This window comes from Peromyscus maniculatus, chromosome 7 (assembly GCF_049852395.1).
Source record: "Peromyscus maniculatus bairdii isolate BWxNUB_F1_BW_parent chromosome 7, HU_Pman_BW_mat_3.1, whole genome shotgun sequence".
Lineage (NCBI taxonomy): Eukaryota > Metazoa > Chordata > Mammalia > Rodentia > Cricetidae > Peromyscus > Peromyscus maniculatus.
The window spans coordinates 56,508,985-56,525,794 of record NC_134858.1 but is presented as its reverse complement, the minus strand read 5'-3'; the positions used below and the strand labels follow the sequence as shown (position 1 = coordinate 56,525,794).

Genomic DNA, 16,810 nt, shown 5'->3' with positions numbered 1-16,810 from the left:
TAGCCCTGGCTGGCCTCAAATTCATTATGTAGAACAGGCAGGCCTCAAACTCAGAGAGATCTGCCTGCCTTGTATCCCCATAGTGCCAGCCCTTGGCTAGAATTCTCAGATGATCCAACTGTCTTTTTGATTCTGTTTTCAGCATGGCATTTCTGCATAACTTTGCAGGCACTGTTGTATAGTTTCCAGCTGTTAATGTTGCTGATAGTTTTTCCCTGGTCCGATTCTTGCTGTGATTATCTCTAATCTCATTTCCAAGAGCTCTAGGAGTTGAGTTGTTTTACCTTTGGAATTAGAAAGCATCAGCAGTATATGTCTTCATTGCACTTTTTGTATTTTTTTCCCTGTCTGCTTGGCAATCAGTCAGCTGTTTCTTTTGCCTTTCTTTGGATCATGACAAGTTTAAGTGACGCTTTGTTTTCCTTCTACCAGCTTCCCTTTCTCCCTTTCTCTCTTTCTTTATTTCTTTTTTTCTGATGCGGTTTTTCGAGACAGAGTTTCTCTGTGTAGCTTTGTTTGTCCTGGATCTCGTGTTCTGTAGACCAGGCTGGCCTTGAACTCAGAGATCCGCCTGGCTCTGCCTCCAGAGCACTCTTCTCTTTCTTATTAGTGTATATTAATTGTACAAAACAATGGGTTTCACTGTGACCTTTTCATAGTTTGACCACAGTCACCGTCCCTATCCCCTTATTTCCACCATCTATTTGTATAAATTGGGGATTATGTGTTAAGTACAACACAAAATCAGATTAAACATTCTCTTTATAAATTAAGTCTCTCCCCTCCACCCATGAAAATCCATGTCACTGGTTTTGGAATTCATTTGGTAGTCCTAGAATTTCAGGCTGAGATTTACTCATGGTTAGTTAATGGTGACTTATCTAAGAATTATTAATTCTTAGACAAGGAGCTCAAAGAAGCAAGGAAAAGCAAGCCCTGAGAGCCTGTGCTTTAGCCACAGCCTCTGAAAGGAAGGCTGGATAGTACATTTAAATGTGGACCTCAACTGGACTAGGACTCCCCAGGAAAGGAGGGCCTCTGGTGGATGATCAGCCCTGGCTGCACATCGACTGTCAGTTCCTTTCAGACACAGCAGCTCTGTGGCTTTTAACTTCTCTCTCATTTTCTATTATTTTATTCTTTACATACATTTTTACATCTTTACATTTGCTCAGTCTTATCTCCCAGATAGATCACTGTGTTTGCTTTTAGCTGTATATATTCTAGTAGCCTATCCTTTTCCTTAATTTCAGTAGTTGTATTCTGATTTCTAAGTAGTTTGTCCTCTCTGTCTGTCTCTCTGTCTCTGTCTCTGTCTCTGTCTCTCTCTCTCTCGTTTGTTTGCTTGTTTGAGACAGGGTCTCACTATGTAGCTCTTGAGCTGTCCTGGATCTCGCTCTGTAGACAAGATTGGCCTCAGACTCCGAGTTCTTCTGCCTCTGCCTCCCCAGTGCTGGGACTAAAGGTGTGCGCCACCATGCCTGGCGTTCCTTTCCCTTCTCTCTCTCCTCTCTTCTAGCACCCTCTCCGTATCAGTCTGAAGTTGTGTGTGTTTCCACAGTTACCTTTCTCTTCCTGCTTTTCTTTAGTTGTTTTTATACTGTTGACTGATCCTTGCAGAGACCTTCCTCTGTAGAGAAGTAGACTGACTATAGTAGAGAGAGAACACAGTTTCCCTTAGAGTACTTAGGGCACTGGTTATGAAAAGTTGAATAACACTTTATTTACTGTGTTTACAGGGTGTTCGGGGTGGGGTCAGGGACAGCCTGTGGGAGCTTGTTCTCTCCACCCACCCATGGTGCAGGGATTGAACTCAAGTCAGCTGACTTGGCCACAAGTACCTTTACCCAGTGAGCCATCTTGCCAGCATTATGATTTTCTAAGTACATTTCAATCTCAGTTATTTTCTTCTCTGGGTGTGGTTATTAACTTGAATTTTTTTCATCCCATCCATCCATGTGTTTTGTCTACACTCTATGTATATGCGAGGACACATGCTTTGGTGAGTGCAGGAGTTGGTGCTTTCCTTCAGGAGGCCGTCAGGGTTAGTGGCAAGTGCTTTTGCCCACTGAGTCATCTTACTGTCATTATCCCCGTTGTCTTTTGTACACAGGGTCACATTTAGTCCAGGCTGGCCTTGAATTAGCTGTGTAGCAGAGGATAGCCTTGAATTCCTGATCCCCCTGTCTGCACCTCCCAAGAGCTGAGTTGAGTTGAATCATTAGAGGCCAAGGTGAAACTACACGTACGGAAGCAGCTCAGGAAGTCCTTGGGCCCTGCAGCCGAGCATGAGTAAATACACACTCACTCACTCACTTTCTGGTTTTTGTCTTTCAGAAAAATTTGGACAAAGGAAGTTTTAGGTTCTGGTAGGCTATCTAAATTGAGATGTGTCCAGTGCATAGTTGGATATGAAATCACGATGTTCTAGGTTATAGATGAACATTTTAGAGTCAGGAACGTAAAGTTAGTAACTGAACCCATTGAAACTGGTTGAGATAGTTATTTGGCAGTGAGTTGAGGATGGAGCTCAGGAAGAGGAGAAGAGAAAAAACAGATCAGTCCGGAGGGCTGGGCAAAGGGGAGATGAAGCTCGCCTCCTGCTCCGTGTAGCTGAAAGAGCTCACTTGGTATTCTGACTCACTTGGGACAGCAAGCAGCCAGATACCATCTATGTGATACCTAATAAATGTCTGTAGGAAATCTTTCAGCTCTGCTTTCTTGTACTCATCATGATATTCCACAGTCTGGTTCTAACAAGGGGATAATAATCCTGTATGCCATTGTCTTGACTTCAGAATCAACTGGTAAGTAGGGAGAATTTCTGCAGTGTCTGCTGCCCCGGCTGGAGTATACACTTCCTGTATACTCCTATCCTATACTCAAAAGAGAAAGGATTCTGTTTTCTCTTCCACATTTCCTGTGCTGTCTTCTCAAGTATCACCTACTACAGCAATGATTCACGAGGTCAGGGGTCACTTAGTGTGCAGAGCATTAAATGACAAGAATGGTGTTTCTTTTGTCTGTCCATGTACTCCTTTACAGCATGATAAAATGGAATATATACAAGTTTTGAGGCAGGCTTGAGTTGAAGGCACAGTTCTTGGTAATGTAGACATTATTTCAATTGTGGTTTAAGAGAAATAATTTTAAAATGTGAGACCTTTCTGAGACAGATACTAGTTTCGTTTTTTGAGGTAGGATAATAGTATTGTAGGTTTAAAACAAATTTTTAAAAGATTTACTTATTTTTATTTGTGTGTGTGCTTTGCCTGCATGTATGTCTATGTGCCTACATGTGGGAAGTATTTGCAAGGTCAGAAGAGGAAGTGAGGTAATATGTAGGTGCTGGGAACTTCCAGGTCCTATGGAAGAGTTGCCAGTGCTCTTAACTCTTGAGCCATCTCCCCAGCCCTGATTTTTTTTTTAAAGATCATGTCATTTGAGAAATGTACTGAAATGCTTGTAAATGAAATGTAACACTATTTGGTACTTGGTTATAAAATAATAGTAGATAGTATTGGATGGTTGTCAGGCTCATGAGTCTGTGGTGTTGCTGTTTACATCTGTACATGGTTAGGATACAAAACTAAAGAAAGAAGAAAAAAATCCGAGCGCTGTCACCTTCTGTGTTAGGAAAACGGTCTAACCTCTCTGAGCTTCTGTTTCCTATAAAACTAAAAGAACTATACTGATGTTGCAGATTTCTTGGAAAATTAATATATATGAAAACATCTGGGGGGGGGGCTGGAGAGATGGCTCAGAGGTTAAGAGCACTGACTGCTCTTCCAGAGGTCCTGAGTTCAATTCCCAGCAACCACATGGTGGCTCACAACCATCTGTAATGAGATCTGGCACCCTCTTCTGTATACATAATAAATAAATCTAAAAAAAAAAAAGAAAAGAAAGAAAACATCTGGTATCAAGCCTACTGTATAACAGGTGATTTACTACTGATGGTTTTGTGGTTTTGTTGTTCTAGGAGATGTGGAAAACATTAAACTAGTTGTCTCTGTTCCTGAGATAGGGCTGCATTCCTACCACTTACAGGGTGCTGGGCCCTTGCTGCTTTCCAGAAACACTTTTCTTACTACTGGTTTCCTTTCTAAATCTGCTGAAGTCAGATTTATTACAAAGAAATTCTAGAGATTTCACATCATTTATGGCCAGAAGACAGATTAGTCTTACAGTGAGCTAGATTTAGAAATTGTCAGCAGCCAAGGTAGTCAAAAAGTGGATTTTTGATTCATCTTTCTTTTCCATAGATAGAGGTAGGCAAACTTTTTTGTAAAGGATTACTTAGTATATAGTTATTACATATATTTATATAGTATTGCAGCTTTTTACACTTAACTCTGTAGCTACTTAACTCTTTTTTTTTTTTTTTTTTTTTTGGTTTTTCGAGACAGGGTTTCTCTGCGTAGCTTTGCGCCTTTCCTGGAACTCACTTGGTAGTCCAGGCTGGCCTCGAACTCACAGAGATCCGCCAGCCTCTGCCTCCCGAGTGCTGGGATTAAAGGCGTGCGCCACCACCGCCCGGCTGCTACTTAACTCTTGTAGTTTTGGTTCTAGTATAGAAGAGCCATAGGAAGTAACTCTAGTCTGATAAAATGTAATTTACAAAGGAAAATGGACTTGCCCCACTGACCTTGCTATAGATTTCAACAGATTAGCCACAGATCTGGGAAGATTCTGTCTGCTCTTTTGGTTCTTATAATCTTTTTTTTATTTTAATATTTATGTGTCTAGGTGTTTTTTGTCTACATGGATGTCTGTGCACCACATATATATGTGGCGCTTGAGTCTAGAAGAGGGCATGTAACTCCCTGGACCTGGAGTTACAGACGGGTTGTGAGCTGCCATGTGGGTGTTGGGACTTTTCAAAACTCAGGTCCTCTGTAAGAACAAGCAATGCTCCAAACTGCTGAGCCATCACTCCAATCATACATTCTATAATTTTAATTTAAAAGAATACACTTAGGAATTTTTTTGTAGAATCATGTATATTTATGAACATAAAAAACCCTCAACTACAGTCTTTAGACTGCTGTGCTCTCCTGCTTCTTGTAGATGTAACACCTGACCACTCTCCTTTCTTTTGTATGTAGGAGATCTGCCATAACCTGGGAGTGTGCTATACTTATCTAAAGCAGTTCAACAAGGTAATCATAAAAATGGTGATGGTAGTTGACTGGAATTCACTGTGATTCATTTGTCACAGAAGAGCCACTGTCCATTGTGTATTGACTCTATTGTCTGCAGAGCCTGGGGAACAAAAATTGCCTTTTATCGTTATTACCATGTTAATACTTGTCATTACTCATTTTCCCTAATTTTTATGATTTTTTATTTTATGTGCATTGGTATTTTGTCTGCATGTATGTCTGTTATGAGGGTGTCAGATCCCTTAGAACTGGAGTTACAGACAGTTGTGAACTACCATGTGGGTGCTGAGAACTGAACCTGGATCCCTGGAAGAACAGACAGTGCTCTTAACCACTGAGCCATCTCTCCAACCCATTTTTTTCTTACTTTTGATTTTAAAAAAAAAAGTGGAGGAGGAGTCTAGACTATCAGTGGTGGTCCAGTTGCCTTCTCTCTTTCTCTCAACCTCCCATTAAAGTTCTAGTATAGAAACAAATGTCCAGCAAGACACAAATCAAAAAGTGGACCTTCTCAGGCCATTGTTGCACACTCCAGTAATTTCACCAGTTGAGAGACTAACAGCAGAAGCATCTGAGTTTGAGAACAGCCTAAGGCTAGTGAGACACCGTTTCAAAGAAACACACACACACACACACACACACACACACACACACACACACACACACACACAGAGGCACACGCACGTGTTTGCCTTAAGGTGTCATTTTGACCATGAGAACCATCTTATCCTTTGACAACAACTGATTTTTACTTTTTGTTTTGTTTTTGTTTTTGGAGACAGGGCTTGTCTGTGTAGCCCTGGCTGTCCTGGAACTCACTCTGTAGACTAGGCTGGCCTCAAACTCAGAGATCCACCTGCCTCTGCTTCCTGAGTGCTGGGATTAAAGATGTGGACCACCATGCTTGGCCTTGATTTTTACTTTTAAGGTCAATGAAAATGAATTTAAGGGGATTGAATTTTGTTTCATGATAAGAATTTTTCTGATGTGAATTTATATTTCACTCCAAACAAACTTTGCTCTAAGACTTTGATATAAGACAAAGCATGTTAATCTTACTTTGGTTCTCAAATTAATAAATAGATACCTGTTTTTTTGTTCAAATTAAAACTTTGAAATTTTTTATTTTATTATGTTTATGGATGTTTTGCTTGAATGTATGTCTGTGTACCATGTGTGTGCCTGGTCCCTTTGGAGGCCAGGACTTCGGATCTTCTGCAACTGTAGTTACATACAGATGGTTGTGAGCCATCAACTGGGTGTTGGGAATCAAACCTCTGGAAGAGTAGCAGTGTTCCTAACTGCTGAGCCATCTCTCCAGCCCTAGATATATGTCTTAATTGAGGAACAGATGAATTTTTGAGAGTTCTGAAGGGTAGTGATGGTGACTAGGTAGTTTCCTTCATAACCTGGTGACTGTGAGGCTTTGTTCTCCTTTTTTTTAAACCGCTACCAAGACTGACTCTCATTAATACCCATTTAACACGGCTTTGCAAGTTCACAATGTAACCTAGTCTGTCTTTCAGGGATATGAAAAATACCTGCATATTAGCAATTGGAGTGTAAGAATTATTTTTTGTGAGATATATATAATAAAATACATATTCAGTGGATACATAAGTTTTCTTGATGAATCTATAGTTTTATACAGCTGATTAAATTTTTCTCTTCAGAAACTATTTTGATCAGGTACATTCCTGTTCATAGTATAGCTAAGTCAGGGGAGAGGGAGGATTGGCCTTTGGACCTGTACTGAGGCAGAGTTACATTTAGATTTATTATACAGGCTAAACAAACACAACACCTGACATTTATAGAAGCCCTCATTGAGTCAGTGAATGAAAAAGTTTTATTCAGCCTACTAAGATGTAGGCTCCTCCAGAGCAAAAAGTTATATTATGTTTGTTCTTGTTGGGTGGTGTTGAAGACTGAACCTCCATGAGGCAGGCACAGCCATAGCATTATTTTCTTGTTAACTCTAGTATACCAGGCATCTAGACCAGCAGGCACTCAATGAATACTTGTTGAATGAATAAATAAGAACAACTTTTAGGCTAGCCTCTCGAACTCTACCCAACATGGCATCTGAGTGCAAGACTAAGTTATCCAAGAACCTGCTGTGCATGAAGTTCATGCAAAAGGGCCTGGATTCGGAAACCAAGAAACAACTGGAGGAGGAGGAAAAGAAGATGATCAGTGATGAGCACTGGTACCTGGATCTGCCAGAGTTCAAGGAGAGAGTTTCATCATTGAAGAGCAGAGCTTCTCACTATGTGAAGATCTTCTCTATGGAAGGATGTCGTTCAGAGGATTTAATACTGAAGTTGGGAAGTTAATGCTTCAGATGAATTCTAAGAACAAAGCCATGGCAGAAGAAGAGGAGACAGTGGAGGTGGATGTGTGGGATCAAGAGATGGCGAGGAGATATGAGAGTTTGGTGGGAACAATTGGAAAAATTTTGCCAAGGAGAGGGACCGAGCCAATTATGAAGAAGATGAAAATGGAAATATAAAACCCATTAGAACAAAGGTGTTCTTAAAGCCCCAAGATTTAAAATGGATGCCTCAGATACAGCAGATGCCTTTGAGTGCAGCGGATTTGAGGTCCTCCCCGTGGCGTCTGTAGTGGTTAATGCTCCAGTGTTACCTGTAAGGAGTGTGCTGTTCTTGAGACAGATGTGTAGTGGATGTTATACATCCTTTCAATGGCATTCTTCAGGGTCTTCAAATGTGTGGGCACATGCTGCTCCTATTTGACCTGATTTTGATCTGTGTGTACATACACACAAACAGGACACATATGAACAGCTCTCTAGTCACTGTCCTGGAATGACTGTTGTAAACTAATTATTGCCATTGTTTCAACTATATTTATAGTTTACTTTTTTAATCATGTCAAGCCAATTCATACATTCACTTTGGAATCAAATATTCGAGAATTTTCCAGAAGTGATTCACCAGGAGCAGACATGTCTCTCTAACCTGAAATGTCTGTATGCTGCTGGGTCTTTCTCATCTGCAGAGGTGTGGTTTTTGATTATTTAAAGCAGTTAATGGGTCGTTTTTCTAACATTCTGTAATAAACATCTGTTTTTATAAAAAACAAAAAAACAACTTTTATGTTAATTTGTGTTCATATTGTTGAGGAAAACAAGGTCCAGCTGGCAATGGTTGTTCAGGTAGTCAGGAGTGTAGGTGGGATCAAGTTTGCTGGGTATTCTATACTGTACTGTGATGTCCCTTTAGGGTTATGAAGTTTAAGTCATAGGTGTATATGTCAAATAGGAAACATTAAGAAACTTGATCATCTCATGAACTCAGCAAGGCCAATTAGGCTATGCTTGGTTTTTAGATGGTAAAAGCTATTTTCTGAGACATGATATTCCCACATAAGAACATCAAAGCTCTGCTTTCATATTCACCATAGGAAACCATTGTCCTTCAGTGGTATTGATTTGGTTTCTTTACTCCATTAAACTTTAATTAGGCACAAGACCAATTGCACAGTGCCCTCCAGCTTAACAAGCATGACCTGACTTACATAATGCTGGGGAAGATCCACTTACTGGAGGGAGACCTGGACAAAGCCATTGAGATCTACAAGAAAGCAGTCGAGTAAGTGTCTTTCTCTTAGACTCTAACCAGTGTGTCTACCTTTTAACATTGCAACATGAGATTATCACCCTCAAGAACTGCACAATTGAATAACAAAAAATTGTACACACACACACACACACACAAATCCCAGTTTTCTGTAAGTCTGCTATTTTTGTTGGGATACATTCATAGCTATTGTGGAATGCATGCAGCCCATGGGCACAGGTTGGACATACCTACAGGAAGCGATGAAAAAAGCAATGGAACAGATACATTAGGAGAACAGATTGTTTCTTTCTTATATAACAGTGTCCATTCTAGGCTAGCTGCTCCACAGGCCAACTGGAGATTTAGGTTCCTTAGGTGTTTTTTCTTTTTTTTTCACCTGTCTGAGTAACTCACTGTAACATGTGTTCCAGGCCATATTGAAGGAAGATGATACTGGAAGCTAAATATGGAATAAGCATCCTAGTTTTACATAACCTTAAAATTGTACACTTTTTTTAAAAATATTTTTTAAGGTTTATTTATTTAGTATGCATACAGAAGAGGGTGCCAGATCTCATTACAGATGGTTATGAGCCGCCATGTGGGTGCTGGGAATTGAACTCAGGACCTTTGGAAGAGCTGTCGGTGCTCTTAACCTCTGAGCCATTTCTCCGGCCTAAAATTGTACACTTTTTGAAATTAGGTAGGAGCACACAGTTGCAAGGGAAGTGGGCGGGCATGCACTCGGCTAGAATTTGGGGTCAGCTGGCAGTGTGACTGTCTAGTTAAATACTTCATAGCAGATCCTTTGTTCCTAGAGATCATATTAGGAACAGGAATCTCCTAGCTCAGTAACAGACAGCTGGTTTTACTAGTCTAAGACCAATATGTCATGTGTTACTGTTATTTTGGTTTTTTATGCTGAGGATAGAATCTCGTCCATGCTTAACCGAACACAAGTACTACAACTGAGCTGCAGTCCAGTCCCGATATCATGGGTTTTGCTGTTGCTGCTGTTTGTTTAAAAATATCATTAGGATAGTCTAACCTGTTGATAATGGATGACTGAGTTTCTCGTGCTACTGTTCCACGTTTCCTCTCTAGGAACACCTGGAATCTTGTCTTTCCTGTGTAGTATTATCTTGTTTCATTTATTTATTTTGAGACAGGATCTCAGTATGTAGCTCTGGCTGCCTTGAATTTGCTATGTAGACCAGGTTGGCCTTGAACCTACAGAGACCCACCTGCCTCTGCACCTTGCTTGTTTCTTTTAAATAGGACAGCTATAGTATAAAATGTTCAGGTATCTTGTTTGATCACAGAATAGAATATGTGTGACTCATGGACTAAAATTTTGAACTGGTATAGAGTACTGGTCACTTCTTAGCTTCGTTGACCACAGGGTAAACTTCCTGGCTATATCAATCATAGCACTGCTTTCTTTTCTGCATCTTTATTTAACTACATTTTGTGACAGAAAAATCTCTTGTGTTTGGTAAACAACAGTTTCTATCATCAAAAGGTCAGGCTTATGTGGACAGGAGTCCATAGAGTAAGTCAAGTCCTATAATGCGGAGAGTTGGCCTGTTCCTGACCCTTGTCCTATACAAGTTGGCATTTTGAGTTAGTGCACATGAATCCCGTGAGGGTACTGACAGTGACCACTCAAGAGATTTGAGTCACTCAGCTTCTCAAAGGAGAAAACCAGACAGTTGAGTATTTGAGAAGGTATGTTCAAGACCTGAAGCTTTGGAGAGGACTATTTTTGGAAGGGGGACAGATACTGATGGAATCAGAAGAATGGGGAGGACAAGTTACATATGTGGTTTGGGAGGGACATGACCAAAATGGATCCTTACTATAGAAAAGTGAGAGGCAAATTCTCATTTGCACTGAGAAAGTTGTTTGCCAGCTCAGGCATGGCTTGGGCTTCGGCTCTGCAGGTTCTGGACTTCCTACAAGGTACAAGCATCCCCCTTCCTTCCCTCCCTCCCTCCCTCCCTCCCTCCCTCCCTCCCTCCCTCCCTCCCTCCCTCCCTCCCAAGCAGGAGACAGCTCCTTGCTCTTTGATGCTTTAACTGTTGAAACTGACGATCTTATATTCAGATGGTCTCAACTATGTTGCTTTGGCTTTTTGACAAAGACAAGAGAAGTCAGATAATACTTAGGTCAGTGTTTACTCCCAAGACCCAGTGTCTAATTCTTTCCAAGGTCTGCTATGTGCCTTCCTTTTTTTTGTTTAGTTTGGCAAGTTAGAGAGCACAGCATCGGGGCCTTGGAGTCCTAAATGACATAGTACTGAAGTAGGCTACCTACCATGGTAAGCGCAGGGAAAGTAGCAAAGAGCTGTCTCAATAGAAGGACTAGCATAACTGTGTCCTGACTGACTTGCCTTAAGCTTGGTTATTTTCAGTGTGATGAATCATTCCACACAGTTCTTTTTTAAGGTTGCTGTTGGTCCAAAAGAAAGGCTCCAACAAGGAGTCTGGATTCTAAGCCCTGCTTCGTTCTGCTGAGCAGGTTTTCTCTGTTGCCAGGATTGAGATGATTTGTTTTTTAAGAAAATTGCCAAATTGCTCTCAGAAGTTTACATGGGAAAGGAAGAGGTTTAATAAAGGGTCCTGGATGTTGGCAGTGGGGCAGATGACTGTCAGTCTGTATCTCATAATCATGGTTTCCTTGTGAGCATCTCTATGTTACAGGTTCTCACCAGAAAATACAGACCTTCTTACAACTTTAGGATTACTCTACTTACAGGTAATGAAATCTGTTTATTCACACATTGGTATTAGAAACGCTTTAGGGGTTGTATCTATAATGGTTTCCTTCATTTTTCTATATGGCACATTTTACTAACAGTCATAGTACAATCATGAACCTTGGTTTGTTTTTATATACTCACTGCTAAAAGAATTAACATTGGCTCTCAAGTCATAATTCTATTTCAGCCTAGTATAATAGCAATTTTTTTTTATTTTACAATACCATTCAGTTCTACATATCAGCCACAGGTTCCCCTATTTTCCCCCCTCCCACACCCTCCCCTTACCCCCAGCCTACCCCCCATTCCCACCTCCTCCAGGGCAAATCCTCTCCCGAGGACTGCGATCAACCTGGTAGACTCAGTCCAGGCAGGTCCAGTCCCTTCCTCCCAGACTGAGCCAAGTGTCCCTGCATAAGCTCCAGGTTTCAAACAGCCAACTCATGCAATGAGCACAGGACTTGGTCCCACTGCCTAGTTGCCTCCCAAACTGATCAAGCCAATCAACTGTCTCACCTATAATAGCAATTCTTATGCAATAGGGAAGGTTATATATATGAAACAGCTGTGTGGTTTGGGGGCTGTTATTGTTGGGGGGAAGGAAGAAAAACTAATATATTTTACCATTTTGTAGTGTTTCGAGGCCAGGATTGTTCCTCTTGGTTCATCTTGCTAGCCGAGGTCCTGCAGGATATGAGCAAGGGATATATTTTTAGAGAGGAAACCTCCCCTTCCCTTCAGATTCCTAAGTGTGGATGGGACTCTTAACTCTGCCACTTCTGTCCACCTGAGTCCCTGAAGCCCCAGGTCTCTGAGCTGTCTTACCTTGCCCACCCTACGGGTCCCTGCTCAGCTGATGTGCCTCTAAAGTAGCTTTTATAACTATTGCTTTAAGAAGAACCAAGAGTTTAACTCTGAGTCCTCGGGGCTTTGGCTTGTGAGCAGGCCTAAAGGGACAAGAAGCAAGCTACCACAGTCCCAGCCAGGAGGCATTACTATTGATCAGAATGAGTGTTTATGAAATGGGTTTGGGGGCAGAAGATACTTTAATCTTATTAGGAGAAAAATAAACAAAATAAGAAAATCACAAACATGGAGATTTGCATTTTATTTGGTATACCCACTTTATTTTTTTTTTATTATTATTAGTATTTTTGGGGGGTGGGGTCAAGAGAACTCACAGATGACTGCATGCTTCCATTCAGGGTATGGTTGACTAGACTCCTAAACTGACGTCTCCCCTGATGTCAGTTCTTTGCTTTCCTTCCTTCCAGCTTGGTGTTTACCAGAAGGCATTTGAACACCTTGGGAATGCACTGACCTACGACCCTGCCAACTACAAGGTACTGCAGGCTTTGGAACTACAGGGCCTTCCTATAGATGGTCCCATGACCTCTGTAGATGATCAGACCCAGGCAATAGGATAGGTTTCTCATTTAAACACCCAAGAAGTTAGCTTTGTGTGTATCTGTATGTTGGTGCCTTTTATTTCTAATTCTTACTTTTGAAAGTTAGTTCTTGGGCTGGAGAGATGGCTCAGAGGTTAAGAGCACTGGCTCTTCCAGAGGTCCTGAGTTCGGTTCCCAGCACCCACATGGTGGCTCACAGCCATCTCTAATGAGATCTGGTGCTGGTGCCTACTTCCAGTGCGCAGGCAGAACACTGTATACATAATAAATAAATAAATCTTAAAAAAAAAAAAAGACTAGTTCTTACTAAAAGTATCATAAAGTGTTGATGCTCAGCTTCTTCAGAAGAAGCACATTTGTGGTAAAGGACTATTACAAAGTCCAAGTGCCATTAGAATTCATGTGTTACTGGAGAATGTAGCCAAGCTTCTACAACAATTGTGAATTTGACATTATAACTTCCAGATTGACTTGGGGGTGAGAAAGAAAATCAAGAGAATGAACATTACTGAGGGGGACATAACTAGATAGGGCTGTTGGATACAAACTTGGTCATCATTTAGGAAGTCAGCAGCCTGGCTCTGCTGGCTCCCTATCTTGATACTTTTCCTTAAAAAAATGATAGGGCTGGACTGATAAAAACTAAAGCCAAGCCAGGTGTGGTGGAACACACCTTTAATACCAGCACTTGGGAGGCAGAGGCAGGTGGATTTCTGTGAATTTGAGGCCAGATTGGTTGAGTTCCAGGACAGCTAGAACTGTTACACAGAAAAACCCTGTCTTGAAAAACAACAACAACAAAAAACCAAAAAAACGAAAGCCAACTCACATCGCATCCTGAGCCAGAAAGAGCTGGCTATTAAGTAGCCATATACAGGTACATGTGAGGTGTCTGGAGCATTTCATGCACAAAGATGAAAGGCACTAATTACCAGAATACTGATTTCCCTAGCTGGAAGTAGGAGACAAATGGAGCTAGATAGAGCCAATAACATTATATGTTTTTAATGCTGTGGGATTCCAAAGACATTTCTTAGGAGCAGTTGTCTTAGTAGTTTGGGTATATTCATATACCTGAAAGAAGTTTCTTGGTCATGTCTGTGCTAATGGGCTTACTATGTACATTCAGGAGACTGTCTCATGGCCTTGAACTTCTTGGATGACGGAATTATTAACTTTATATGCACTGTGTTTTTCAGGCCATCTTGGCAGCAGGCAGCATGATGCAGACCCATGGGGATTTTGATGTTGCCCTCACCAAATACAGAGTTGTAGCTTGTGCTATTCCAGAAAGTCCTCCACTTTGGAATAACATTGGAATGTGTTTCTTTGGCAAGAAGAAATACGTGGCAGTGAGTGTTCCTTACAGTCCTTGGTCATACTCATCCATGTGGTTATTGGGTCTGCTGAGCTTGTCTTACCTTGGTTGAGTGCCCCTGTTTCTGCAGGCTATCAGCTGCCTAAAACGAGCCAATTACTTGGCACCCTTCGATTGGAAGATTCTGTACAATCTGGGCCTTGTCCATTTGACTATGCAGCAGTATGCATCAGCATTCCATTTTCTCAGTGCAGCTATCAACTTCCAGCCAAAGATGGGGGAACTCTACATGCTCTTGGCTGGTAAGGGACATTTATATAGAACCCCTTCTCGTGAGTTATAATGATGGAAAAGTTAATTAGGATCACAGGTTAGTAACTAAATGCCCTAAAATAGACATTCTTTTAGAAATCCTATAGAATTACTGCCTCAGAGTTTGAAGAAGTTTAAAAGAAAAAGTGACCAAGTATCTGGTTGCTTTTAACCTAAGGGATTTGAACTCAGAATCTTAACAGGTTAAATCAAGATCATCTGTATTCGTAGATTTTTTTTTTTTTTTTTTTTTTAAAGATAGGGTCTCACTATGTGGTCCTTTCTGGGCTGAAACTTACTGTGGTCTTCAGCTCAGAGATCTGGATGCCTCTGTTGGGATTAAAAGTGTGTACCACTACACCTAGCTTTTTCAAAAAGAATTTAAAATTTATTTTTAATTATGTATATATGTGTATGTCTGTGTGTGAGTTTATGCACATGTGAGTCCAGAAAAAGGCATTGGGTTCTTTGGAACAAGAGTTGCAGACAGTTGTGAGCCATCTGATTCTCACAACCAAATTTGGAGGTCCTCTGCAAGAACAGCAAGTGCTCTTAACCATTGAGCCATCTCTCCAGCCCCCCATAGTTCCCCTCTTAACAGTTTTTTCTTTTAACTATTGGTATTCTTTTTTTTTTTCTTTTTTGTTGTTGTTGTTGTTGTTTTTGGTACTGGAAATTGAACCCTGGGTCTCGCATGGAGCTAGGTAAACCTTCTACCACGGAGCTGTGCTAACAACCCTCATATATATTAGGAACCTGGGTATAGGTTCTGCCTCCACTACTAACTGCATATACCCAGGGTTGATGTGAGGATCATATGGCTAAACATCATAAATGTTAAACCTTTGGGGCTTATTGTGGTTACTAAATCATTTGTCCCTTTTCAAAAACAAACCAAAACAAAACATTTATAATCACAGTGCACATATGGAGGTCGGAGGGCAACTTGAGGGAGGAGTTTGTCTCTTACCATCATGTGGGTACCAAGGATCCCACTCAAGTCATCAGACAATGAGCACCCTCACTCACTGAGCTGTCTCATTGATCCCATTATTTTGTTAATATAGCTGGTCTTTGGTAGTTCAAGTCAAACTAGACTATCATTCTAGTCCCAACTTCCATTTATGACATACAAAATAAATTAAAATTAAGGTGGGCAGAGGTGGAACAAGTCTATAATCCTAGCTTTGGAGGTAGAGGTAGGAAGATAATGAATTTGAAGCCAGCCTGAGCTGTTAGTGAGACCCTGACACTGTTTCAAAAACCACAACAAAAATCATTTTAAAAAACTAATGAAATATTTCTTCTAGGGAGTATTTTCTGGTGTGTATTTTGGTCATTACCGTGGTGTTTTCAATTATGAAAGAAAAGTCAAAAGCATGGTGGTTGTTTGGAGAACACCAGAATACAAAGCTAGCTCAAGTTTCAGGAGAGGCTCAGAGCTTTACTGTAAGACAAGAGTTCCTCACTGCTTACATTAGGGCAGAAGCATCAGTTCTAACTTGACGAAGTAGAGCCAACATCACACAGCCTTAAGGACAAGCTAGACTCACATGGCCACATGGTGTGTGGCTGTGGAATGGCACAGGGTCCTTCCATGTTCCTAGTTCTCATAGTTGCCTGTTTGGCTGCTTGGGGAGGTAGAGTTGGCAGGACTCTCAGAGTAGCTATTTTTAGGTTTATATATTAGGCTTTCAGGAAATCCTGATTTTGGGGGAAAAAGAGGAAAATGTTCTGTGGCTCACTGAAAGTTTTAGCGACCATGGTTATAGATGATGGAGAACAAGCAAGGATTCTTAGGTAGAACGGTGATGTGGTCAGTGTATTTGTAAGTCAGCGAGAAGATGGAGGCAGGTGGGGACAAATGGAGAACTTTGTTTGAGCTTGAACAAGGGAAATACCTGAAAAGCAGTGGTAAAGTATGAGGCATAACTGCAATCTGTTGTGGTGAGGCAGCTAAGCTGAAGGATGAAAGAGGCTTTATTTCGAGAGTGGTCTACAGTATTATTTTTGCTAAGATGAGCTCTCCTAATTTTCTCTGTGGCAGTGGCTCTGACCAATCTGGAAGATACAGAAAATGCGAAGAGAGCTTATGCAGAAGCTGTCCGCCTGGATAAGTGAGCATACTGTTGTGTGGGAAAGGGCAAGGGAGTGTTATTTTGCAAAGTGTGCCATAGGACTATTGCTGCCAGAGTCAGCTTAGCCACTACGTGGCATAAATTCGGAAGGTTGTGGTTCTTAAGCAAGTAGAGCTTGGCAAA

At 41.1% G+C, this 16,810-nt stretch overlaps 1 protein-coding gene and 1 pseudogene across 2 annotated transcripts in view; both read left to right on the top strand.

Moving 5' to 3' along the window:
* Bbs4 (Bardet-Biedl syndrome 4) overlaps positions 1 to 16,810 on the top strand; it is a 36,881-nt gene that overhangs the window by 17,411 nt on the left and 2,660 nt on the right. For both annotated transcript variants that reach the window (XM_006971487.4, XM_076575364.1), the window contains 7 exons: positions 5,109 to 5,162; positions 8,652 to 8,779; positions 11,452 to 11,506; positions 12,785 to 12,853; positions 14,119 to 14,271; positions 14,368 to 14,539; positions 16,597 to 16,666. In XM_006971487.4, coding sequence (XP_006971549.2) covers positions 5,109 to 5,162; positions 8,652 to 8,779; positions 11,452 to 11,506; positions 12,785 to 12,853; positions 14,119 to 14,271; positions 14,368 to 14,539; positions 16,597 to 16,666 — 701 coding nt within the window. The remainder of the gene's footprint in view (positions 1 to 5,108; positions 5,163 to 8,651; positions 8,780 to 11,451; positions 11,507 to 12,784; positions 12,854 to 14,118; positions 14,272 to 14,367; positions 14,540 to 16,596; positions 16,667 to 16,810) is intronic.
* Positions 7,099 to 7,929, top strand: LOC143274082 (M-phase phosphoprotein 6 pseudogene; annotated as a pseudogene).